General features: G+C 36.4%; 2 protein-coding genes across 6 annotated transcripts in view; one reads left to right on the top strand and one right to left on the bottom strand.

The window, feature by feature from the left end:
• Nucleotides 1-4,205, top strand: part of LOX (lysyl oxidase) — a 59,058-nt gene extending 54,853 nt beyond the window's left edge. For 2 of the 3 annotated variants that reach the window (XM_039329833.1, XM_039329834.1), the window contains exon 8: nt 860-4,205. In XM_039329833.1, coding sequence (XP_039185767.1) covers nt 860-866 — 7 coding nt within the window. In that variant the 3' untranslated portion in view covers nt 867-4,205. The remainder of the gene's footprint in view (nt 1-859) is intronic. The other variant, XM_039329835.1, reaches the window with a different exon arrangement.
• A 3,962-nt stretch (nt 4,206-8,167) lies between these two features.
• Nucleotides 8,168-27,953, bottom strand: part of SRFBP1 (serum response factor binding protein 1) — a 39,335-nt gene continuing 19,549 nt past the window's right edge. For 2 of the 3 annotated variants that reach the window (XM_039329853.1, XM_039329855.1), the window contains 5 exons: nt 17,956-18,027; nt 11,856-11,937; nt 10,579-11,242; nt 9,721-9,755; nt 8,168-8,971 (listed from right to left, as the gene is read on the bottom strand). In XM_039329853.1, coding sequence (XP_039185787.1) covers nt 8,793-8,971; nt 9,721-9,755; nt 10,579-11,242; nt 11,856-11,937; nt 17,956-18,027 — 1,032 coding nt within the window. In that variant the 3' untranslated portion in view covers nt 8,168-8,792. The remainder of the gene's footprint in view (nt 8,972-9,720; nt 9,756-10,578; nt 11,243-11,855; nt 11,938-17,955; nt 18,028-27,953) is intronic. The other variant, XM_039329854.1, reaches the window with a different exon arrangement.

The following is a 27,953-nucleotide window of genomic DNA, read 5'->3' as shown; positions in this document are numbered from 1 at the left end:
TCAATGACCATTCAAAGTTACAGTGGGACTGAACAAAATGACTTGTGACCATTTTTCACATTTACGACCATTGCAGCACCCCCATGGTCACGTGATCAAAATTCAAATGCTTGGCAACTGATACTCAGGACGGTTGCAGTGTCCCGGGGACATGTGATTGCCTTTTCTAACCTTCTGACAAGCAAAGTCAATGGGGAAGCCAGATTCACTTAACAATTGTGATACTAACTTAACAGCTACATTGATTCTCTTAGCAACTGTGGCAAGCATGGTTGTAAAATGGGGCAAAACTCACTTAATAACTATCTCACTTAGCAACAGAAGTTTGGGCTCAATTGTGGTCGTAGGTCGAGGATTACCTGTATATGCGTGCACAGACAAGAAAGGATAGCCTTTAAAGCAGCTCTGAAAGCCTCCTAAAAGATGCTACTACATTATTCCTTCCTGCTTTTAGGGTGTTTCATTCGTGCCAGTACAGATAGTGAACTATCTGTTCAGTGCTTCTGTCTGCAGTGTTCATGAAAACAGTTTAAACAAAAGACAATTACCTAATAAGAGTAGGCAAATTAGCTGAAATCCAATTCAGATTAATAATCCTGTTTGAATTTTTGAGTTGACTCGTCAGTTTAATTGGAACAATGTGTATATAATTGGAAATCATTTGAATTTTCAGACTGAATTGTCTTGATTAAAAAAATATTCTGATGACTCAATAAAATCTCATCCAAATTGAATTTCTAAATTGAAATTTACTACATTCACAATAGCTAAAAATAGTTATTGTATTTTAAAAATTGTTATTTGTAATTTTCTGTGCAGCATTCTGTTCCTAATAATAAACTTATCTTTTTTTCTGTAGATACTAAGATGAAAGAAAATTGGTTTACTGATACCCAAGGTTTGGAGATGCAATTATTTTATAAACTGAATAGGATGTAAACATTTTTGAAAAATGAGAAGGACCAGAATATACACAAAGAATCTTAATCTGACTCTGAAGTCTTAAGAACTTCTTAAAAATGAATTGATTGTTTGATTAAGCTATCCAGCTTTTGAAGCCAGTGAAACAATGGTACTCTATAGAAAGAATAATGAATTCTAAAGGAAGTTAACCTACTTATATAAATATCTTTCCCATTGACTACTGGACATCAGTATAATATTTGAGACTGCTTTTTTAGATATATAAAAGGTGCTAGCATCGGCAGGTACTCAAAGAGCTGCTTTCAGTTTCATTGGATGGTTCAGGCACATCTAATGGGAGTTCAAACATTTATATTTAAATAGCAATAGGCCCATTGCTTCATAGTATCATGAAAGTCTTCTAACATCTTTTTGCAATATTTTTTGTTACCAACAGTCAATGGTACTAGTATCCAAATCCTCTGGATTATAGAATAATTTCATAGTTCTTTGATATGCAGTCATGTAATATCGATTGTGAAGAGTATAGGAAGGAACTGTAGTTGTGGAACAAATTGGTAGGGAAAATGAAGCTTCCAAAAATACCAAAGCTTCATTTTTTTGTCTAATAGATACAAAAGTAGGCTTCATTTTAAAGGACAAATTTTAATGTTTAAGCACCCGATAGCATACAAAATGATTCTATTTTTAAAGCTTAAACCAAAAAGTATATCAATATTTTAAAACATTACTTAGAATATTAAAACACCACATTTGTCTATTTCCAGTGCTTCCTGCAGACTGCTTTGCATTTTCTCCCCTTCCTTTCCCTCAACTGGAAAGAGTTTCAATTACAAATGTTGGAAAGATTTTGAATTACAGATGTTTAGAAACCACTTCCCATGAATTGGACTTGGATAACAGATTGAAAATGATATATGCTCACCAGAAAAAAAGTTCATAAGCTTGATGCTTTATGTTGTGTTCCATTATAAAATCTAATTTCTAGCTACATGGAAAAAAAAACATTCAGGTGAAGTCATAAAATGAGCCTTACCCAGATTTGTCTCTGTTCCTCATGAATGTACAAGAAAATGTTATTTTAAAGTATTTGTTCAGGAAATCAAAATGAATTATTTTATACATATATGCAAGCACAGATGTGCTCATATAGATATACTCAAACCTGTAAGCACCTGCATCAGCCAGGTATTATACAGACTTGGAAATAAAGTTGCAGTTCAGATTTCTACTTGGGATATTATATAGACCAAACCAAATTTAAAGCACCGTTAATTGTACTAAGGAATAGTAAATCAACTTACTGGTAAAACAGGTTGACATTTCCCTCAAAATGGATATATAAATCCTCATTCACTGAATCATCTTGAGATAGAATTCTTAAATTGTGAAATACATGCTGTTATATGACATGTAACATTTGAAATAAAAAAAATTGTGGAAAGATTTTATAGTTAGAATCCCAAACATTTGGGTGCTTTTTAACTTTCATTGTCCAATTGTCTGTGGTGAGATTCCCTTCCATTCTAAAGCAAATTTCCCCAAATCTGCTCTGGAACACCTACGACACTGCATTGACAAAAAATAGCAATTTACCTTCATCCAATGAGCACTATAATTTGTTCCACCCATTTAGATTAAGCATTTATTCTATCATTCAAGCAATGTGCCCACAAGTATGTGTAGACAAAATCACAAGACTGGATCCTTCCTATCTACTTGTCAAGGCCTCATCTTTTTGATGGTTGTTGAATTGCCAGTCCTGATCATATTCTCAACCACACATTAACATATGTTGCACTATTATGTCAACCACTTGAATTGTTTATACATAAGCTCCTGTTTAAAAAAAAACAACACCCAGATTTTTGTAGCAAGGAACTGTAACTGGTATTGTGATACCAGTAACTACTAAGAGGACAATCCCTCAGGAAAGTTGTTGATCTTCTCTCAAGTAAGATAAGAAATAGTTGGCCTGACAATTGAGTAACTGCAATACAGGATCACAATGTAAAAGATGCATTTTTTCTTATGATAAAACCATATTTTCATATATAAAAGTAGCATATCTATTATTTATTATGTGAACAGAAGGTATGTATAGAATCCAGAGAAGGGCATGAACAGAAAAGGATACTATTTTGTGAAGGATGCTGTAATTTAAGAATTTTTGTTCACCTTAAATAATGAAGTAGAATTCCTAAATCATAAGGAATATTTCTTTCTTATCAACATGGCCACTCAACTGGAAGAAATGTTGAATATGGTAAAGATCACAGGAGAGTTCCACATAGTGAGGTTGACCCATCTATGTGACTTTTACTAAAAACAGAAACCTTGCTGTGCCAAATATTTAATGATGCACTACATTAAAAGATTTTTTTAATGACAAACTAATAATGGAAATTTCTATACATTCCTATCACTTCAAGCTGGATATAACTAAAGTACTATACTCATTTCGTTAAAAGTGGTCTATCCTGTGCTTTTCAACACAACAAAAATTTTCACATTCTACAAATTACAAAGGTGCTTATATTTAACTTGAACTGAAAAAAGTAAATATCTTATTTTCCCAAGAACCTTACTTTAAAATCTAAACATCTTTATATGAAGTAATTTATAATTAATCATACACTAACATTGTATTCTTCACAGAACTTCCATATTCTTATACTGTTTGCAAATTTATGTGAAAATGACAAATAAAAATGTTTCAAATGCTCAAAGTCTCCTCTAGTTTCAACCAAAATGTAGTCTAGATCTTTAATAAGTTAAATCTTTATGTCTATGATCTGGCATTCTTTTACGGAGAGACATTTCAAATCTCTAATAAAAATATAAATTTGAGACTTTGCACAAGATATGGTTGAGAAGGAATAGGAGCTCAGTGGTTTGGATGTGAAAACAGGTTTTGATCCATGTATTACTGGTGAATTTACATCTGCTGGATAAAAACTATCAGCTAGACAGGGTTCTGGATTGTACAGCAGACATTTTTTTAAACCAAATAGTGTTTGAATTTCTTTGAATGCAAGTAGCATTAAATGGTTGCATTTCATACCAACAGATCTCATTATAGCTCACAACACTAAGGTTAAAAACTCACTTGTTTGTCTCGCTACCTTACCAATGTTGCTGCCTCACATAAAATTATATAGTTTCTACATCTATCTATTTTGATTTTGTTACTTTATATGGATATACTGCATAGATGTGCATACATGAACATTTTATAGAGACTCTTCATCTACATCCTACTTAATCAAAAAAAAAACCCCGATTTCTGTTAATATAGACTAGGCATATTTTGGAATGGTTCCAAACTATTGTATAATATTATTACAATTACTCTTAGCCATTTTAATATTACATTCTAAGAAAAAGTATCTCCAGATTGAATTTAACACCTGGGGACTTCATGAATACAGCCATGTTATTTCCTTCGCAATGATATGAAAATGGTTACTTTCTTCTGCCAGGATATGTTTGATCGTGTAGTTTAGTTTACAGCCCTGAATATCTCAATTATTAACCAGGACCTATCCTACTTTGCTTTTCAAGATCAGCCATGATTGGCTAGCTGCTATCTGGGCTCCAAGCAGCATTTAAGACAAATCTTTCAACAGCTGACAAATGGGATTTGAGGGTTTTTACCCCTTTGGATGTATTAAAGGTAGATTGCTGCTTAAACCTACTAGTGCTGTTTTTGTCCCCAAAACTGCACTTTTTTCAGCAGCATGAGTTCTGAGGATTTACTGAATCCCATTGGCCCTTAAACCTAGGAGAGTCAGTTTGGTGTAGTGGTTATGATATTGAACCAGAAATGACAAAAACCTAGATTCATCACCAGTCATGGAAACTCATGCAATGATTTTTGGGCAGCAATCTTGCAATTTAATCTACTGCACAGAATTCTTATGGAGAATACAGAAGAAAGTCCAACAAACACCACTCTGAATTTCTGGATAAAAGTGGGATATAAATAAATAGGTTGCCAATTTCTGCAATGTAGAAATATAAGAAATCAAAAATCATACTGCTGGATAATTTCACCCAGATGTTTCATGTAGATATTACAGAATAGGGAGAATATATCGAGCTGTGAGGAACTCCACAAAGAAGAGGCTCTGGGATAAATTTCTCCTTTCTCATCAATACCAGTTGGAACCATTCTTAATCCCCTCATACCGTCATAATACTGAAAGCCACTGAGAATATGGATGGACACATCATCCCCTTCTTCCACCAGAGGTTATCCATAATTGTGATCAATTCTGTCTCTGTCCTGTATCCCAGCATGCAACCTGAGTGGAAGGGGTCCAGATAATTTGTTTCCTGTGGGTTTCTATGAACTTGTAGCACAACTACCCTGTAAATAGGAGAGAGGATGAAAGTTATCCAATATAGTCTAGCAATGGTATTTTGAGGAGAGGACTACCTTATTTTTCAGTGTTTGTGGGACCAGCTCTCAAGGCTACCGCCTGGATCCAACTACATATCAATAATCCCACATGATTTCTAGAGCCCAACTTGACGGGTAGGATCTCCCATTTGGGGATGCAGCGGAGACAGTGCCTCTGAAAGCTGCCAGAGTATTCCAGATAACCATAGCTATTCTATCACCCATTCTAGAATACTTGATTGATATCATACCAATCTGGTGTTCAGTAGCAGCAGCAGCCGAAATCCCAGGCCTCTAAAAATATGCCTGGGAATTGAGGTAGAATACAGGGCTCCAGAATGCAGAACAGAAAACAAGATCATGTTCCCCAAAAGAACTCTTTATAATGGTGGTAAAATAGCTACAGTAGTAGCCAAAATTGTGGAAACCTTTTGGGAAAAGTATACAGTAGAAATGCCACCTTTGGTTAAGTTTCCACCAATTTTTCTTCTAATTTCTTTATAACTGTAGCCTTGTTCACTTAATAATACTATTTTACATCGCTTTCTGGGAAACCAGTCAACTCTTTGCACCATTACTTTAATTTTATTACGTTTTACAAGCTCACTAAATGAAAAAAAAAAAACAACCAACTTGATAGCGATCACATAACACAGGCATGTCAAACTCACGTGACATCACACGACGTATCGGAGCTTTTTCTCCATTGCCGGCAATAGGGTGGGTGCGGTTTTGGGATGACATGTCTGGCCCATGGGCCGGCAGTTTGACACCCCTGACATAACACACTGACAAATGTCCTCCTCTCAGCTTCAATACATGACATCAACAACTGAATCCTACTGTGATCTGATTGGCTCATTGCCAAAACAAGATGATACCTGATTGGCTCTCTAACCACTCAATCAGATGAAGGAAAGCTACCTGATATCAACCTAAGCAAGTTGTGCTTCCTTTTTCTGGTTATTTGGCTATAACTTTTCATAGAATACAGTACAGATAATTGAACAAATTTTGTTGCATTACATTCTTGATTATCTTTCCATTGATATATAATTTTATGGTACTACTCCAAAAAAAAGTGGTGTTATTAGCCATCAAATCTCAAAAATACACTTTTCTCAAAGGTTTCCCACAATTTTGGCCACTACTGTATAGCTCTAAATCAGTGGTTCTCAACCTGTGGGTTGGGACCCAATTTGGGGTCGAACGACCATTTCATGGGGGTCGCCAAACAATGCAGTCTGCCATTTTTTTCCCCTTTTCCTTAGCTGTGCTACTCCCTTTTATTCTATTGGCTTTTGAAAGCCAATAGAATAGACTCTCTTGAATAGAGTCTAATTCTATTGGCTTTCAAAAGCCAATAGGAATTGTCCAGGCTGTCTCTGCCCTGCTGAGTCCGCCAAAAGTCCCATTCTGCAAATGGTGCTGTACCAGTTGAGTAGTCCTCGACTTATGACCCGTTGAGTAGTCCTCGACTTACGACCGGCTGGGGGGGGGTCGCGGCATTAAAAAGGTTGAGAACCACTGCTCTAAATGGAGATTGCACTGCAGACACAAGCCGAACCAGCAATAGAGGCACCAGCCCACCTCAGCTTCTAGGAGCCCATAGTGGTTAGCTATCAAAGTCTCCAGCTCCCCAAGGTGCCCTATTGCCACTGCTTAAGGATATCCATTACTATCTAATCTTCCATAGCCACCTTCACCTACAAAGGCACATCATGCCTCCTCCAGTGGTATAAACAACTTCTTTGTTGCATTATGCTGCCAGTTGCCAAATAGTTCATTAGTACAATAAAGGCAGAGGCCCAATTCTGCCATTTCCGCTGATACTCTGGGGAATTCAAGCATTATTCCCAATACAGCAGGAGACCAACAACCAAGCATTTTTTGCTTTTGTTCACTTGTTGCTAAAAGTCCCAACATAGGGTAAAGCCTGTCTTGGCTCAACTTGAGGCACCGTTCTCTTTCTGATCTGTCAACATAGGGGAAACCTATTTGGGAGATCCCTCAATCTGTTCCTGCTCACTGCAATCCTTCTTCAATATATTAAAGCCAACAAGCTGAGCTGTTAGTACCTTAACAAGTAACACCAACAGGTTTTTCACCAATTACAAAAAAAGTGCAACACCTTAGTAATCTGCAAATTATGCATAACATAAAGCATTTTCAAATTTGTTTCAGATAACAAAAATTAAAAAATATATTTTTATAACTGGTTTCCACTGAAGATTTTATTTAGTATAAAAGTAAACTTAATATAAAAGATAACTGACTGCATAATATCCAATAAAAAAGTAAGAGATAATAAAAGTTAAAATTATAGTAACCAGCTACTGGAGGCAAACTAGTCATTATATAGACCATCTACACTAAATATATTTTAAATATATTTCAAATAATGTACACTAGCAATCCAACATTTAGGATTACTTTCTTATACCCATAATAATTAACTATTCCTCAATAGTTGCACAAAATGTATGCAACTATCTGCAGCCTACACTTCCTTAATCAATCAACTCTAGATAAGTGTAGAGGTAATATTTTTAAATGCAAATACTTTTATATTCTCAAAAATTTAAAAGACCAAATAAAAGCATTGTCATGTTCCATTTCAATTTTCATTTGGAATCTATTCTACCACTACCATGGTTTCACATCAGCTATATGTTTAGAAGAATCATTTTCTGAATATTTCACAAATACTCTCTGAAGCACCCTCTAGTTTTAAAGTTTACAGTGCTTAATCAGGCCATCATCTATTCACTAAACTTGTTCAGGAAATAGTAACTAAACAGAAAAGCTATATTTCATGCCATAAATGAAGCAATGTAGTATTTTAAATTATAGATTTATTATTTCAAAGGTAAAGTCTACTTTCATAAGATTCATCAATTATTCTTCAAACTGCATACATGTTTCTGTTTCATATCCATGACCACAGGAAAGAAGCAGTTGAGTAGGGGCTAAATGGAAACAAACAAAACCATCAAACCATACAATCAACCTTGCAACCAAAATCAACCTTGCAACTGAATTAGCATTTAAATGCATATAAACCAAACATATTGCTACAATGAAGGTGGAATAAATAAGAACCCACTGTTTTCTTAGTTTAAATTTAGCTATTTAGAGCTCTCTTCTTCCTCTCTTGGTTAATAAACATCTTGCAGATCATCAGCAATGGGTCTTAGAAGATTCAAAACATTCTCTGTGAAGGATTTCTACAGGTTGATTCAACAGACCAGACTGAACCCACTGATCTTTTTATGCAAGATCTCTATAAGATCACCTAAAAATATGTTTGCTAAAAAACAGGAATGTTGTGCAATGAAAAATTATTTTTCCTCAAAGTAATTTTTTTAGCTTATACTGCTTCATACATTTGTGCACGATTGTCAATATGTAACACTGCAAAAACAGCTAAAAATCAGTGATGCCATCTTTAAAAAAGAACATTCTAATCATCAAATTTAATTTTTTTCCCTTGGAATGCTGTAATTTGAGATATTTGCTCTCGCATTTTTCTGCTAGCTTCCCATGATGGATGAAGAGGTTGATGTGGAGGGCTACTCTTAATCGTATATTTCACTGCTGAACTTTTAGGCATCCGTTTCTGTGGGTGATTTTTTTCAAAAGCTGTACAAAAATTAACAAAGAATAAAGTGTAAATAACTCAATCAGTTATTCGCTCAACTTTAGTTGTGTAACAATACCAAAATTTAGAACGATTTTATTCTTAGAAAGATTCAATCTCATTTCCAACAGCCTTTATTGAAGAGAAATTCTCAAAGATCCCCTTTGAATAGAGATTGTCAATGTGATGGAGAAATAATTGAAATAATGAAACATTATTTTATAGTGTCCTCCCTACACAGACATTCACCAAGAATTATCATCTCCATTCTTTACTTAATACCCTGGCCATTCTGATTTCTTTTACTTTGTTATTGTCAGACAAATCAGATTTTGTTTCCTTCCTAAGTACTGTTATATAGTTTGTACAGTATGCCATATTTTTTTCCTGAGTCTTCTTAGATATTTCAGAACTTTTTTGTTTTTATCCTAATTAATTGTGATATTCTTGCTTTATTTGCTGTCTAGGACCAAATAAAAATTAATTGATTGACTGAAAGTATTAGTAACTTTTCACATATTACAGATTATATTATAAACTGATGGTAAACCACATTCATATATATTTATTAAGCAGAAACAACTTTAATATTGTTACAGACATTTCAATTTTTAGACTATTAAACATACTAATACTGAGAAATTCAAAACCCATGATGAATAAAAACATTATATAATTAATGTAAAGCTAGATTTCATTCTTCATGAGTCCAAACAAATGCCAAGAATATTACTTTAGTATTCTCACTTACTTGTCTTGTTTCTAGGAAGATGGCCTCTAATATTTCTAGAATAAAAAATATAAAAGTTAATAGTGAAAAAGATAATAGTTTCAAGCAAAGAACAACACACTGCTCTTTAATAATGAATTCAAAAATTGAATCTAATGTACACACATAAATGCATATTTACATAAGTGTGCTTACATGGTCAAGCTAAGTCAAATATGACTTAATTTCTATAATGTTTCCCAAAATTAATCTAGATGCTTCTTAATCTGTTAATAGTGCTAATACTATCCAGTTTCTCTGTGTAACTTTCTATATGAAAACTGACTCAAACAGAATAACTAGGAAGGGATCATGTAAAGCAGACGGTAGGGAAAACACATAGCTTGGCCATAGATAGTAGATGCAGTATTACTTTGTATGGGGAAAAAATATAGGAACATCAAAACACAACTTCATACAGAGCTATTTTTCCTTCAAATATGCAGCACATAAATTACAGGCATGCATTTAATGACATGTTTCTATGATAGTAATTCTTTAATGCTATGTTTATTGGGCCTAACTGGAATGTCTTCCTCACTATAAGGCTCCTTCTGTTTCCTCTCTCTGGAAACTTGGTACACAAATTCAGTCCCACTCAAAATAAGGGACTTTTTTTGTTGTCCCAAGTGCATAATTCGTTTTTGCTACATGCCACATTAAAGAGATGGGGAAAACCTCTAGGTCCTGGGCTTGAATCTCAAGACTGAGGAGGATACTATTCTTTTACATTTCATTATCAGAAAAATATAAGTCGTTTTTACACTATTGTTTGAACATTTTTAAACGTTGTTCCAACAAATCACTCATCAGATTTTCAGTCCAAAAAATTGTTCCTACCTTTTCACATGTTCAGGTTTTTGAGTGTTGGACAATGAATAATAAAACTCAGATTCTAGTTTTCCTGCTTTTGAACTCTGATTGCTGTCTTTTGAATTTGGGTCTGTAGGCTGTGAAGTATTAGCCGTTCTCTTTTTTTTCATTCTCTTTACTTTTCCAATGAAGAAATCATCATTGTTGTTACTTTCATCAGTGCCGGAAGACTCATTATAGAACCTCTCTTCTGTACTGTCATCAAAACATTCCTCCTTTCCACTGCCCTCATTTTTACCTGGATCTTCACCAGAGCCATCCACTGCTTTGTTTACAATGTCATTCAAATATACTTTTTCTTGTGAATATTCAGAGTTTCCAGTTTGATCCTGATGAATTAATTTACCATTTTCTGTGTCAGGCACAGCAGAAGTGTATGAGGGACATTTTTTCATATTATCTCCCATTTTCTGTATTCCACTCTCAAAATTGTGTTTTTTCCCCCTATCAATTTGTGGTTTTTCGATTGCCATTGTTTTAGCTTGAGATTCAGCTTGTTTAAGTGTATTGCTACTAACAGAATGCTGGGTCTCTCCAAGATGCTTATTAAGCTGCTCTTCCAGTTGTTGTTCTGTTGAAGAAATAGCTCTAGCTGGTTTCTGTCTCGCATTTTTAAAATCTTCCACTGCAGCTAAGAAAAAGAAACTTAGGTTTGATTAAAAAAAAAAAGCAACAAGTTATATATACGCCCAGTAATAATAAAGAAGTTATAAAACAATCCTGTTATTTACAAGTTTAAGTAGTTTACATCTCCTCAAAGTCTTTATTTAATCAACTATATGTCTTTTCTACTAATTATGTTACTTTCACAATATTACTAGGGATTTTAAAATCCTTGGTTCTTTTCATTAGTTTTTAGCTTCGCAAGAAGGAGGCAGAATATTAATTAAACCTTTGTAGCCTATCAATCTTCTATTACCGGTAGAAGATATACATACAAAATTATGTACATGCATAGAAAACTTATAACAGCTTTATTTCTACACAAAAAATACTGCAGCTATTTGGATTATATGAAGTTGGGGCATCAATTAATTTTCTTGGTGATCCTGGAGGTCTTCACCCTTTCCTTCAGGTGAACAGAATGCAAAAATAATTAAAATGCATGGTAACTATAAATGTTCTTCTTCAGAGGCTAACAATATATAGACACATTATTGTATAGTTTAAGATACATTCAAGCAACACATTGCAAGTATAGAAACAATCTTGTACACAGATGAGTTGGGGTGAATTCTGCTTACTTTTAATATTAGCAATTTTGGTCTTCAGTAATGGATGAGATATCAATCTAGCAATTGCTCTGTCTCTTGCTGTAGAATTGGGCTATATTAAGAAAATGAAAAATTATGTTGAATGAGACAACATAGTAACAAAACAGAAAAGTACATAGAGGTATTTGATCCTGCAAGAATGTTCCTTGAAACAAGAGTGTATCGTGAAGCTTTATGTCATGGGCCTTTCAATCCCAAATTAGAGCTGCCACATTGCTTAAGAACTGCCTATATGCCATTCAAAATGGCAAATACAACTTCAACCAAAAACTGATATTCGCTTCTTTAAAGTCCCAGATCCTCCTAGAGATTTTTGTGGTGGAATGACCGGTTTCAAAAGAGGGAAATAATGTGCGTTTTGCATTTGTTAAAACATCTTAACTAATCTCCCCCAAAGCATTCAAGCTACATAGTCTCTTAATACATACAAATTTAAACACCTAAGAATCTATTGCTTGACATTTCATTAACTAAATTTAACTGAATTCACTAGACCTTGTTTTTATATATTGTAACTTTTCCATATCTTAGAAGTTATTGCTGCTGTATTGTGAAATATAATTGAAGTAGATGGTCATTATTTCATTCTAAAGAAAAAATGAACAGACAGTACAACAAATCTTGCTTCTTTAGATTTTATATCCATCTTCCAAAGATGCTATTCCCAAATACATAACCATCCATACAAAGCACCAGCCTGTCTTCTCAACGAAGTGATACCTATTTATCTACTCGCATGTAACATGCTTTTGAACCATTAGGTAGGCAGAAGCTGAGACAAGTGATGGGAGCTCACCCCGCCATGCAGTGCTAGGACTTAAACCACTGGAGCAAAGACCAGCATCATTAAGCCACTGAGAAACTGCATCTCTTATAAAAACCACTGAAAGATGAAGAAGAAGCAGAATAATTGTACCGTCCTGGTTCTATACAGATGTCAACTACAAATGTGAACTATTTTGGTTCTATGCCCTTCCCTGAAACTTAGCTGAAAAGAATCCTGACAATTTACTCAAGAACATTACCACAACAGACAAAAGCTCCTTGAAATAATTTCTGTGTATTAGCTATTCTTACAAGAGTCATAAAGAAACTTGCTACATGGATTTTATCCTGTTGAAGAAATATTTTCTTACCCTATGCATGCATCAAAGAATAATAATTGCTCACAATTCAAACACTGTCAATAAGCTCTATAATATTGGAATTCAGATTATTATTTTCTGCTCTATGAAGATTTTATTCACGTGCATTAAGTTCACAGTTATTATTGTGCATCCTAAGATCCCCTTTTGAGAATCTTAGGGGTTAATGTTATTTGAGTGACATAAGTAAAGGTTGAACATATAGAAACTGACTACTCACATGGTAGATAATGTTCTAAATGCCTACCAACCCTTCAAAGTAGGCCAGGTCAGGAACCAGAGTCCTCATGCATGATTTAAATGCTTCTTTATTGGTATAGGCCAGGGACAGGCAACATTGGCTCTTTTATGACTCATGGACGTCAACTCCCAGAATTCCTGAGCCAGCATGGCTGGTATAGGTATAGGCCATGGGTCGGCAACCTGCGGCTCTGGAGCTGCATGTGGCTCTTTGAGCCTTCCCCTGCGGCTCCCAGCCTCCTCTGCCATTTGCAGAGAGAGATATAGAGACAGAGAGAGGCACTTACACTTCCCTTCTCTCTCTCCCTATGTGTGTATGTGTGTGTGTATAAAAAAGAGAGTGGCTTCGCCTCTGATGAGCTGACAAGCTTATTGGGCATGGCTCCTGCCTTGGCTGCGTCTCTGCAGGAAGCAGGAAGGGGAGGAGAGAGCCAGCCCAATAAGAATATGTGTCAGCTTGTTGGAGAACAGCTTGAAGCCAACTTGCCAGGTGAGCAGAAGATCGGAGAGAGGGAGAGATGGGGGGAGAAAGAGAGAGAGAAGAGAGAAAAAGAGAGAGAGGAAAGAGAGAGAGAGAAAGAGAGAGATGGAGAGAAAGAGAGGAAAGAGGAAGGAAAGAGAATGTGCGCATGTGTGCACAAGTTTTGCAGCTCCCAGTGTTTTCTTTTCTCTGGGAAACGGGTCCAAGTGGCTCTTTGAGTGTTTATGGTTGCAGACCCCTGATATAGGCTATAGTAACAGAATCTTGAAAGCTGACTATGTTCCCCCTCCCCCCCAATACCCCAGTGAATAAAGATGCAATCAGTTTGATTTTCTTTTTAATGCCTTCTTCAAACATTCTTATTAACTGTCACTGCAGGGTTTCTCCATCAGTGGCTGTCCATAATGCCTGAGCAGGATATACAAAATGGGGGAAATTCTCCTACTTGGGCAAGCTGACATGGACATTCTGCAGGTTACAGCAAGGGAAATATTCATGCAACTTCAGCAAAAGGTTTATATGCAGATGAGATGATCATCAACAGAATTAACACATTCAGGGAATCCGAGCTTATGATCATAGTGAAACTTAATGACTATACTGTAAATAGACAAAATCTTCAAGTTAAGTATTATTCCACTTAAATAGTAATCTAAGAGAGGAATATTTATAACTAACTTTTTCTTGAACTAGTTTTGCTAAAAGATATATTCTTTGGCAATGAACAAGATACTAATTAGTCAAAAATTTTTTACAGCTCTGAAAATATTTAAGAGCACAGTTCAAATATACACATTTTCTGAGGATCAGAAGATTTATTCATGTACCTTACTGGAACAGAATTAGTCATTGCAGGCAAATTTTACACTTCCATGTAACATTCTCTCATCACCAATGTTCCCAAAGTAATCACAGCTATTTCTGTTTAAAGTTCACATCTGTTTGCCATGGAAATTTATCAGGAAACTGTGGTTTTATACATCCACAGTCATTTCCATTTCAGCCAAGATCAAAGAGCTCTTTTAAATCTGTAAAACTTATCTCTAAAATACTAATTTTGTATTTGTGGAAATAAGAATATTTAAATATTATTACTTTTGCATCCAAGGAACTCTAAGTAGCATTGGGAGCCAGCTGGGAGTCAAGCCCACAATCTTAAAGTTGATAAGTTTGAAAACATTAAGATAACTAAGCAATAGTATTGCCCAAAACAAAACAAAACCAAGTCTCCTGGTGAAAGTTCCACCTTTATACCGCAAGTACTTTAGATGCAAAAATACAAGTAAAGAGCAAAGCCCAGACCTGTGATAGAATTCCATGTGCATACAATATAAAGTATATGTATAATATCAAATATTACATTAATTTACTAAGAGCTGCTAAGCCACAAAGTAAAGACTTGATTATTTATTTATTGGCTTCGGGATTACATATACATTTCTTTTAAAGAAAAGAATGTAAAGAGTTTATTTAAGTAATCATGTGTTTGGTTATTAATGCAGTAAGAAATGCCAACATTTTTCAAAGCATTTGAAAAATAACAAAATAACATTTTCAAAGTTAAGAGTCTTAATCCATCAAAACAATACTGATTTGTGAGGACTGCATTCCTACATTTCTGAAATCACTTGACAAACATTTAGCTCTAATGCTCATTGAAAAAGTACATTAAGATTGAATGTACTATGAGACATTGTCCTGTATTTAAACAAATATCCTAATATAACTGAATTTCATAATTTAATATAAATATCTATATGCCTACATACAGGAATTAAAGGAAAATCTTTAATATAGAATAGAATAGAGCTGGAAGGGACCTTGGAGGCCTTCAGCCCCCTGCTCAAGCAGGAGAACTTATACCATCTCAGACGAGTGACTGTCTAGCCTCTTTTTAAAAATCTCCAGTGATGGAGCGCCCATGATTTCTGGGGCCGAGCTATTCAACTGGTTAATTGTCCTCACTGTCAGGAAGTTTCTCCTTAATTCCAGGTTGCTTCTTTCTTTGATCAGTTTCCAACCATTGTTTCTTGTCCTACCCTCTGGTGTTTGATGAATAACGTAACCCCCTCTTCTTTGTGGCAGCCCCTCAAATACTGGAATACTGCTATCGTGTCTCCCCTATTTCTTATTTGCTTTAGATTAGCCAAACCCAAGCCTTGCAGCCATTCTTTGTATGTTTTATTCTCCAGGCCTTTGATCATCTTAGTTGCTCTTCTCTGATTTTTTCCCCCAAACTCTCAACATCTTTTTTGTGCTGCAACAATCAATCAATCTCTAAGCACAAGATGTACCTTTAGATCTGTTAGGAAAATTCTTAATTTTATAGCAACCCAATTGCAATCTTGATGGTGGAAAAATGATCAAAGGCAATCTTGGTAGATGTTCAATAGAAAAAAAATGTACCTTCCTGTTAATTTGCACAGCTTATTCTCTCTTTTCCCAAACCATTCTAAAGAGCTAAAAGTAATTTATATTTTTCTTTTGTTTGTTTATGCTTAGGTAATTAAAAGGTGAAATATTTACAAATGGAGAGAAACCAGAGTATAAATGTATTGGCCAAATGTAGAGTTATTGATCTAATCATGACCTTACAAGTATCTTCAAAAACAATCATGCAACTTCTTCAATTTTACATTAACAAAACTTGCTTTTCCTTTTAAAATGAAAACTATCCAATATATACAAGTTCTCCTACTGTTCATTGGAATATATACTGTTGCTTTTATACCATTGGATGATACATAGTGGTACGGTCATCCTTACCCTTTGTTTTAGACTCACTCACTAAATGTAACTGGCTTTGTTTTTGTTTATGAATAAAGAAAAAATGATGGAAAAATAAGAAAGAGGAAATAAGCAGAAATTTGGAAATCTCAGGATCCCGGATCAAAGACTGAGGTATGTGCTGATAACACAAAGAATTGGCCCCTTTTGTTATAGCCATTATCTTCAGCAATGAACCACCCACAAAATAGTTCTTCCCACTCTTGAGACTACGTGAATTTTTCAAAACACTATTTCAGAACAATAAAAAAACTTATATATTGTTCTCACTTACTAATCACCTCATTTGCCAACCATTCAAAATTAGGATAGTGAAAAGAAAAACGTTGTGACCAACCCTCACATTTATAATCTTGTTATAAGCATCTTGTCACAGCATCCTGAGGTCATGTGATCACCATTTGATACTTCCCAACCAGCTTGCAACAAACAAAGTTAATGAAGAACACAAAAGCATAATCACAAGTCATGGTCATATGTTTTGTTTAATGAGTAAATGGGAAGTGACATACAGTAAGCCTGTTGCAACCATGTGATTTTCTGCTTAATGACCACAGGACTTAGCAACAGAGTTAGCAATTCCAAATGTGGTTGCTGTACCTGCATTTAAATGTTTTCTGTGCTTTTAAGTTCAAAACAATTATTTTTTCCCATTTACCAACATCTAAAATAAAAGTAAGGTTGGTGAAAAGTTTTTAAAAACATTTATATTTATTTTTATAGCAAAAATGCATAATTATTTCCAATTCTATAGGGATTAGTTTTCCCCATGATCATCAAATGCTGGAAGCATTGACAACCACTTTGTCAACTGTCATATAAAGAACTACTCCTTGAGACACCTAATTGTCCCTTTTTTTATTTTGCAGAATACTGAGAAAATGTAAGAGATTTTTAATTATGATTAGAAACCTGTCACAGATTCTATCATGCCAAAACATACATTTGGAACTAGAAAGCCAGAGCATTCAAGAACAACACTGCTAATAAGAGTCTGTATTGACATCTGTACAGACCATATAATATGTTGCCGAAGACATCTGCAGGAATGGTCAATACCAACAAAATGCAACTAGATGATCAAAATCTTGCTTTTTTTTTTTTTAAAGTGCATTGCATGGTTGCACACTAAGACACACACACACACACACACACACACACACACACACACACACAATAAAAGATGGCAAGGTTTTGATCATCTGGCCATGCCTACCATTTTGACACTGCTATATGCTTCTGGAGATGTTTCATATGAGGCACTGACACGCCACTGGGAAGCTTCATCTATCACTTATGTTAAAAGGAATGTAAACATTTCTGTTTGTGTTAATATACTTAATATACTTCTACTTATGGTAGAAAGAGATTTTCCAAACAAAAATATAATTTTTAAGAAAAGTTGAAAGCATCATACCTTTTTACAGATAACTCCAAAGTCAATTTCTCTCCCAAGTGCTGATTTGGTAACGTGATCAAGTTTTATTTCCTAGAAAATATAACAGAATTTGTTATTTCTTCTGTGCATGTCTGTCAGCAGTTTCAGTATAAGAAACAAGTTATGCAAATGTTATTTATGTGCTGCATTTTTGCTCAGGGAGAGAAGTCAATAAAGTAATTAGTTAAACATAAGTACAGACAAAAAAATGAAGTAGAAATTACAGCAAAAGAAAAACCCATTGAAAAGCAAAAATATAATTATCTATTTCTTGCAATTATTTATATCCTACTTTTCAAACAACTCTCACAAATTCAAGTAATGCAATTCATTGCAAATAAAATACAAATTATACTCGAAAAATCTGAGATCCTTTCTTGTAAAATGATAATGGCCAAAGAAGTAAATAGAATTGGCCCAGATGAAACAGGATTCAAAAATAGACCTTCCATAGATTAGTGCAACTGTTAAAAGTAAACAAATAATTGTGTTTGTTTACAAAGTAAAGCTTACATTCTAGACCAGGTACTGAAATGGTAGACAGTGCAACTTTGCTCAATCACCTTTATTTATTCCTGATGACCTGTAACAGTTACCGGGGTGATGGATAGCAGAAATGCCAGGTAGGTGTTAGGCATGCTGACACAAAGGCATGAGGCCACAGGCACAAGGTTAGGGACAATAATTCTAAAAAAAACAGAAGACAGTGTCTTCTGCTAGTGCTTTTCACCAGGGTCCACAACCCCTGGCCCACTATTGGGCCATGGCCTATTTGGAAACAGGCCATGTGAGAGGCAGGCTGGTGCACATAGGCAGCTCCACTCATGCAAGCAGTGCCCCAATTTTGCATGAGTGGAGCTACGCACATGGTCTGAGTCCTCTCTTTCCCTCCAAGCCGGGCTGCCAAGCCACCTACTCCCAATGCTCCAAAAGTGGAGTGGTGAGAGCAGAGGCTAGGTGGGACGAGCGCCCCCTGTTCAGCTTCACTGATTCACCGAGGTTGCCTGCGCAGGACACCTGATCTGCTTTTGGAGGATGGTTCAGCCTTGGTGAATCTGAAGGAACACGAGACCCCACCCCCAAAGGCTTCTCTTCTCCGTGCCAAAAGCTTTTGCAAACGGACAAAAGGCTTTGGCGGAGCAATCTTGTGCTACTTCAGGCCTTCCGTCCCTTTGCAAAGCTTTTGGCGTGGAAAAGCCTGAAGGAGCGCGAAACTGTACCCAAAAGCTTCTCTTCTCTCTTGTGTGAGTGGAACTACCTGTGTCCATGCATGCACCAGCCCACCACTCACAGGGCCCAGTTCCCCTCTTCCCTCCAGCTGAGCCACCAAGTGGCAAAAGTTGGAGACTGCTGCTTTTGGCCATCTTTCTATAGTATTTCCGTTTGTACTTTTACATTTGGCTCCTGATAGCATTTTCTGATGGAAAAGCTAATTCTGGTAATAATTATGAATCTTACCTGAAAAGATTTTACAAAACTATAATAGTTGCTTTTGCAGCTTTGCAAAAAATAAATTCTTCCCCAGTTTAACACTTTCCCATAAAGTCTATTTAACATACCTTGTGGCACATAACTAGAAGTAGGCCTAAAGATTATTTAGTAAAAAATAATCTCCAAGATTATCTTCTGTGTTACAGTGCTCCATCCACAACTGCTCTTAAATATTCTGGCAGCATGCCATTTGACTTGCAATGTCAGCTTTCTCTTCCATGGAAATTTTTGAGGCAGTAGAGAGGACATTAAATCAATATGGGGGACACCCACTAGGATCATCCATAACATCTTCCTGTTAATCTGGGTAAGATTTCTTCCTGCACTTTTTCTAAGACTACATTAAATTGTGTTGCTAAATATTAACACAGACTTCCACTAGTAAAGCAGACATCATTTTCAACTTAACGGCTCTCACAATCAGCAATGCCTTTTCCTTGGCGTATTAAACTTTGACAGATGCTTTGACCTGCATTTGGCTGTGTCCCACTTTTCCAATACTTGGAGAATTTGCAAATGGGGTTCTTTCCAGGAATTGTATGTAACATATAACAAGTTTGGAGACATGTGGTATTTTAAAGATATTTGGGAAAAAAAACCACCACCCCCCATAACTTTCTTCCTAAGAGCTTACAAGAGTAAGCAAAGAATTTCAAAATATAGAAGTGTAGACAGGATGAGAATAAATGATTTTGTGATCAAATTAGACAAGTGTTGAAAGAGCTCTACTGACTATTGATTTGCTTAACTATTTTGATATTAAACTTTCTAAACAGCTTGGGTTTAAGCACTTTGGGATTTGGATGCCTCTGAGAACACTTTCTTCCTTACAGATCTGCCTAGTTGCTATGATTAGTAGAGTTCGTCCCTCTTTTGGTAATAAGGAAGTTTTAAAATACCTTCCATAACTGGCATAAACATTTTAAATCAAAGAGTTAATGTATTAGGAGCATGGTCAGATATAACAAGAAGATGAATAGAAGAACCTAAAACATATTATATGGGCTATGTTGTAAAGCTATTATCTATTTGCCTTTGCGTCAGAGCATGTGTGTGGAACAACATATAGCAGAAAAAGGTGTTTTATTTCCAGGAGTGCCAATTGTCAGAAATCATTGGATCATATTGTGGCACAGAACAGTTTTGATAATAGTACTCATGAATATTTAATTCTTTAGAAAAAAATGTACTTTCATAATAGGCAGTACAATCTTTTATTGAATAGGAGAGGTGGAAGCTGGGATTATGCCTTTAAACCAATTATTATGTAATTATTATTTTAAGGATTTTTCCTGACTTCAAATTAAATTTGTGCTTTTAGTTCACAACAGTGCAGCATTTTCAACAAGTATTTTGAATGGCTCAATATGAGTGAGACACACTGATCACTTCAAAGGCCTGTGAAGCTTTCACATTGGAAGGTATCTATGACAAAATAGACTCGATAATATATTTCCCTCAAAAGAGCAGGAGTTTTTTTTTTAAGTAAACATTTTGGAATAATTTAAATATGAACTAAAAAATTGGAATCTCCAGTAATGCTCTATCAATGGCTACAATTCTTAAAAATATTAAAATGGTATTTGCAATTAAAGATTTGCAATTAAAGTTGATTCATCAAAATTTTAATATGTGTCTATTGGACTCCCTAAATAATGAATTCAAAAGGAAGGACATCAACATTTCATGCTGGAGGTGTAAAAATGTGATATTGACCCATAAGATATGGTTCTGTGATCATTTGTCAGTTTTTTGGAATGGTATTTTAATGCATGTAAGCAGACGTAGGGGAGGGATGTGGTAACCTAGCAGTTAGATGTTGGCTTGTCAACCAGAAGGTTAGTAGTTCAAGACCCAAGTACCATGTGATGGGGTGAACTCCTGTCCTTGTTCCAGCTTCTGCCATGCTAGCACTTTGAAAGTATGGAAAAGCAAGTAGATAAATAGGTACCAGTTCAGTAGGAAGATAACAGCATTCCCTCTGCCTTGGTGTGTAGTTATGTTGACCACATGACCACAGAAGCGACTTCAGACAATGCCAACTCCCTTAGCTAGGAAATGGAGCACCACCCCCTAGAGTCGGACATGACTAGACAGGGGAAATCTTTATCTGTTTTCTTTTTTTAGGCTTATGGGATGTTAAATGTTAAAGATGTCAAAGTGGTATTAAATTATGTACCAAATCTTTGGAACTTGTTTATCAGGAATTGACTCTATCATGCATGAGGAGTGTTTGAGAGAGTAATGTTGAAAAATTAGAAAAATGGCATTATTCCAGACATTGAAGAATAGCTTTTGGAAATAATTTCTTATCTGGCCTGCAAAAGGCAGTATTTTCCACTAATCAAAGGAAAATCATAATAAAGGATGAGGCAATATATTCTACTTCAGCATATTATATTGCAGTAATATTTCTCAATATGCTCAATATTAAATATATCTTCCAAGTCTTTCACATACTAGTTAGGTTAAAATGTCACTTGTTTATAAGGTAAGGAATTGACCAATAGGGAAAATCAGCTATATACCAACACCATTCAGTTTTTAAAACTCTGCAACACTTTTAATTTTAATGCATTGCAATAAAAAACTAAGTTTTTTTAAAAACAAGTATTTAAAGTACAGAGATTTTTCTCTGAGGCTGCAGTAAGATATTAAAATCTAACAGCAATAAGAATCTAGTTGCAGCTGGTGAATCACAGCAGTTTTCCAAATCTTTTTCAAAAGTAGTAAAGACTAGATCTTGAATGGCTTTTTACTGAGTCAGGTGCTGCTTGAACATCTGCCATTTTGCCCAGCATGCCATTCTGTAGCCGGTAGTACCAAAGACTTGATCTATCTCCAGTTTTATATCACCAGGCTAGAAAATTTAAAAATAAACTAATAACCCATTTGGAAGCAATGTCCAACATTCACAGAATTCATTGGCAACTTCGTAAAATTACAGGATACAGCTGTAAAATGCTTCCAACCTTGAAAACTTTCAAATCATGTCCTAATCTTGAAACATCTGAAATGGTTGTTTCATAATCAAACTATTTTGAGATAATTTTGTATGCAATGCATATATACTAAATGCAGTTAGCATTATCCGTCTAAGACAGTGGTTCTCAATCTTCCTAATGCTACGACCCTTTAATACAGTTCCTCATGTTGTGGTGACCCCCAACCTCCCATCCAGCTGGCCAGAGGGGTATCAAAAACTTGACCAAAAAGAAAAAGAGGAAAAAATGGGAAAGTATAGGTAGTCTTCGACTTACAACAATTCGCTTAGTGACACTTATGAGTGTTGAAGCATCCCCAGGGTCATGTGATTTACATTCGGATGCTTGACAATTGATTCATACTTATGACATTCACAGTGTCCCAGGGTCACGTGATCAATGGCCAGGGGGCATGGCCAGCTGATCACTCAGGTTGTAGAGTGCCTGTGGGGGGGAATCTGTGGGTCTCTGGGATGGGACTGGGGTGGGTGCCTGCCTTCCTTCCCTCCCCTTGTCCCTTCCTTCCTTTTCTTCCTTTCCTTCACCTCCCTCTTAGTCTCTTCCTCCTTCCCTCCCTTTCCCATTGTCCCTTCCTTCCTTCTTTCCTTCCTTTGCTTCACCTCCTTCTTATTCTCTTCCTCCTTCCCACCCTCTCCCATTGTCCCTTCCTTCCTTTCCTTCCCCTCCCTTAGTCTTTTCCTCCTTCCCTCCCTCTCTCCCATTGTCCCTTCCTTCCTTTCCTTCCCCTCCCCTAGTCTTTTCCTCCTTCCTTCCCTCTCTCCCACTGTCCTTTCCTTCCTTCCTTCTTTCCTTCCTTTCCTTCCCCTCACTCAGTCTCTTCCTCCTCCCCTCCCTCTCTCCCATTGTCCCTCCCTCCCTTCCTTCCTTCCTTCCTTCCTTCCTTTCCTTCCCCTCCCTCAGTCTCTTCCTCCTTCCCTCCCTCTCTCCCATTGTTCCTTCCTTCCTTCCTTCCTTCCTTCCTTCCTTCCTTCCTTCCTTCCTTCCTTCCTTCCTTCCTTCCTTCCTTCCTTCCTTCCTTCTCTCCCCCCACTTTTGTGAGGATTGTGGCATCCTTGGGAAGCCAATGGTGCTTTGAAGCTTAGGAGAGGAGGAAGAGTCCCTTCCTCCTTCCCTCCCTCTTGCGTCAGCTGGCACAAGTTTGGGGGTCGCCAGCTGACAGGCGCAGGAGTTGGGTGCTGCAGCGGCCTCCACTTTGCTGACCTGCATGCATGAAAAGAAGTCAATCTGGTCGCTGCACAATGAGTCTCTGGGGAGGGCGGGGCCTTGCTCTGTGCCTGAACTCTTCATGCGCCCCCTGCAGGGCACATTTGGTAGAGTTCGTGCAGACTGCCATCAAGCAGCATATTTTCCACAAACAAGTGAGGTGGAGCGGAGGGGGGGGGGAGGGAGAGAAGACAGTTGACAAGCCCTGCCTAAGACCATTGGAAATTTGTGTTTTCTGATGGTCTTAGGCGACCCCTGTGAAAGGCTCGTGCGACCGCCAAAAGGTCCGCGACCCACAGGTCGAGAACCGCTGGTTTAAGAAATCTCATTCAGAACAAGAATCATGTTCAACTGACCACATTTTACAACTTTTATTCAGACCTCTTTACCAGCACAAACATTGAAAAGGAAATGGTTTCCTGAATATTACGTCCCTCTACATTACGGGTGTCAAACCCGCCACGTCACGTGATGTGTCACGATGTATTGCAACTTTTTTTGCATTGCCAGAGCTGGGATGGGTGCAGCCTCCGTATGATGCAACCGGCCTGCGGGCTGGCAGTTTGACAACCCTGCTCTACATCTCCTAATTAATAATCTCTTAATAGGAAGTGGGGTTGATATACCTTTGCAACTTTGTTCAGGTCAATGATTACAGTTAGCCCATGAGTGGCATGATGGAGGCTCCACTCCAAAAGTCGCATACCAGTAAAAATTTTAACTTGATAATTTAATGTATCTTTAAAGTTAATTAAACATTGCACTGATTAAATCACATTCATAATCACTTAAAAATGCAGTTTAATTTTGGAAGAGCTCTAGAGGCTGCAAATCTGTTTTTTTTCAAGAGTCTCTAGATGCAACTCCTTCCTGCTTTGAAGATCACGAGATGTACTGTAAGTTATTGTGGCACGAACAGGATCAGAAGCCCTACATAAGTTTTCTCATTCTTAAAGCATCAGAAACGTCCAAGTATAGTGTTAGCATAATAACAGTAACACTTTATTTATTCTATTTATTTATAAAATTTATTGGCCACTCATTTTACTATAAGGTAACTCTGGATGACTTACAGTTACATCTTAGTTAAAACAAAAATGTTAAAATCAAACCTTAAAACCAAAGACACATGGGGGGGGCAGAGTGGGGGGGGGAAGTGGGATCCATTATTACTCAATCAACCACCTTCATTGTGCTGATCCTGCACTGGGGCTGCAAGCTGACTGGCACAGCCACATTTTTAGGCCCTTACGAAAATATAGGAGGGTTGGGGCCAACCTCACATCGGGATACAAGATCTCCCAGAGGGCAGGAGCAACAGCAGAGAAGTCCATACTCCTGCCAGCCAGAATACTGATGGGACCTGCAGCATGCCTCCTCTGCTGGGATGAATGGTATGGGCCAATCCTAGTGGGGTGAGATGGTCCCTCAAGTAACCTGGACCCATGCTATGAGTGACTTTAAAGGTGATCACCAAAATCTTGAATTGCACCTGGAAGCATACTGATAACCTGTGCACTTGCAGAGCAGTGGTGTCAGAAGGAACATTCTTGGAGCCCCCAAAACGACCCCCGCTACTGCATTCTGCACCAACTTCTAAATGCTCTTCAAGGATAGTCCCATTACAAAGTGCATTACAATAGTCCAATCATGAGATGATTAGGGACTGAAAGACTGAGTGAGGGAATCTTGGTCCAGGAAGGGCCGCAACTCACACACAATATGAAGTTGTGCAAAGGCTCTTCTAATCATGACTGCAACCTGTTCCTTGAAAAGAATCATGAGCCCAGGAGAACCCCCAAGTTGTGGACCGTGTCTTTCTGGGGCAGTGTCACCTCATCCAGAGTCAAAAATGACAAAGTCCCTGATTTCCAGGTACAGAAGCTTGAGGGTGCAATGGCTCAATGACTTGTGGGCGCGATGGCTCAGCAGTTAAGATGCTGAACTTGTCAGCTGGAAAGCTGACAGCCCAGGTTCAAGATCCAAGAGCTGTGCAATAGGGTGAATTTCGTTACTCACCCCAGGTCCTGCCCACCTAGCAATCTAAAAGCATGCAAATGTGACTAGATAAATAGGTACCACTTCAGTGGCATATAGTCATGCTGGCCACAGGACCACCAAAATGTCCTCAGACAATACTGGCTCCCTCAGCTAAGAAATGGAAATAAGCATCGCCCCTTACAATTGGACACAACTGGACAGGAGAAACCTTTACTTTTACCTTTATTTAAAAACAGAAGAGAGTCTCTGCTCATAGGTTTAAATATCTGGCATAACAACAAATGAAAAAGGTGAGCAGAAAAACGAACTATATATTGAATTCCACCAAACTCAGTGGGAGTTACACATAGGATCATACTTCATAAATACTGCAAAAGTGCACCAAGGTTTTTATGTTGTACACTTAGTATTTAAGAAGTCACCAAGAGAAAATGATGTAATGACTTCAGACTAAACTCTAAACTGGAAATTATTTTAGACAAAATCACTAAAGGAACTATTTCAAATAGAAGAATCATAATTTAATGTCTTCCCCTTAAGATGCAACCATCAATGAACAAGATAGCAATTTTGTGGTAATGTTAAAAACAGTAGTTCTTCAAAATGCTCTTTGCTAGCTACTGCAGGAAAGTAATTTGGCTATCAATTCTAGAAAAACTAAATTATGCAAAAGGAAAAAGCTAGATCATAACATTATCCAGTAGGGCAACCAAAGAAGCCAAAATTATAATGTTTGAATGTTCTATTTCCTAAAATACTCCCATTTTGAAAGTCAGCATTTACTTGTGATGGTATCTTCTCTTTTTCATTTGAAGTGCTGTCTTTATCATCTCCTTCAAAATTGCGGTTAGTGTTCATTTATATCCAGTCCTGGATTGCTTTCCTCCAATTGCTCTTTTCCCATTTTGGCATTCTTCACAGCACTCCCAGGTTCTTTTTCAAAAAAAATTTTTTTTGGGGGGGGGGTAAAGAGTATAAGGAGCATTTCCACGCCTAAATTCTTCCCCCAAATATACATTTTTCATGTCATTTCTTCTCGTTTTATCCCACTAGTTCATTAAACAAAAAATAATTTATGACAGAGACCAATCATATGTATACCCAAAGAAGTGAGTACAGTAGCGTGTTTGTGTTTTTGTGTGTATGTATACAAACACACACACATACACCTCAACAACCTTGGCTGATCTACTTATTAATGGAATTAAATATTGATTCAATAAAGTGAAAATTATAGAGACCATGTAACAGAACACAATGTAAAAAAATTAAAATGCAATATTATATACATATAATATATACATAAATACACACAAGTGCTGGAAGAAAAAAAGAAAAAAAGCTCATCCAGCAGACTAGCCACTCCTATACTCAGTTACTTAAAGAAAATCCTCAGATCTCTAAAGACATGCATGTGTTGGAGTACCCTCCTCCAAAAGACAGAAAGATTTGACAAACTGTATTTACTACCTTTAATTTATTCCTTTAATTTCTACACCTGATAGCCTAAATATGGTTAACTTCTATAATTAAAGCTAACCAATGTTCAGGAGATAAAATCTTAGAAAAATAAATAAGGAGAGAGAAAGTGGCTGCTAAAGCTAAATATGTTCAGGGATAAAAGAAAAAAATCTGAAACTTAAAGCTAAAATTAGTAGATAACTTTAAAATAAATATCAAGCCTTGATAAAGCAAATACATATTGGGGCCAGATCCATGTCATAATGCAGAAGAATCTTAAAATGAATATAAAACTGAAACCTGAAGCTTTTCTTTTAGTATTATTGGGTGAGGCATTGGAAAAAAGATTTGGAACTTTGTTATTGTATATGTTAAGCGTAGAAATGGAAAGATACGTCAATACCCACAAGAATGGGTGGAAAAAGTAATGGAGCTAGCAGAGATGGCAAAATTGACTGTTTTAATTAGTGAAAAAATATATCCAGGTTTGTTTCTACCTGGAAACTTTTTCTGAAGTTTCTGATTGAGACAGAAAAAGATGATATCTTGACTTGGGTTTTGCTGATCAGTTTGCTATTATAGAAATGGCTAGTAACTAGTGGGTAAAGTTGAAGCTGTAATTCTATTTTGTACTTTACTGAGCTGAAAAAGTTGGAAGTCAATGCTTTTTTTTTCTTCCCTCACTTTTATTTTCCTTCTCTTCTCTTTACCATTTTCCGATTACTTTTATTTTCATTTGTATTTTCTACAGGATAATTTCAACAACAACAACAACATACACACACACATATACATGCATACATACATGTATATATG

The sequence above is a fragment of the Crotalus tigris genome, unplaced genomic scaffold (genome assembly GCF_016545835.1).
Source record: "Crotalus tigris isolate CLP2741 ecotype Arizona unplaced genomic scaffold, ASM1654583v1 scf7180000024419.1143555, whole genome shotgun sequence".
Taxonomy (NCBI): domain Eukaryota; kingdom Metazoa; phylum Chordata; class Lepidosauria; order Squamata; family Viperidae; genus Crotalus; species Crotalus tigris.
Note: the sequence above shows the minus strand (reverse complement) of the source record. Positions and strands in the feature narration are given on the sequence as shown.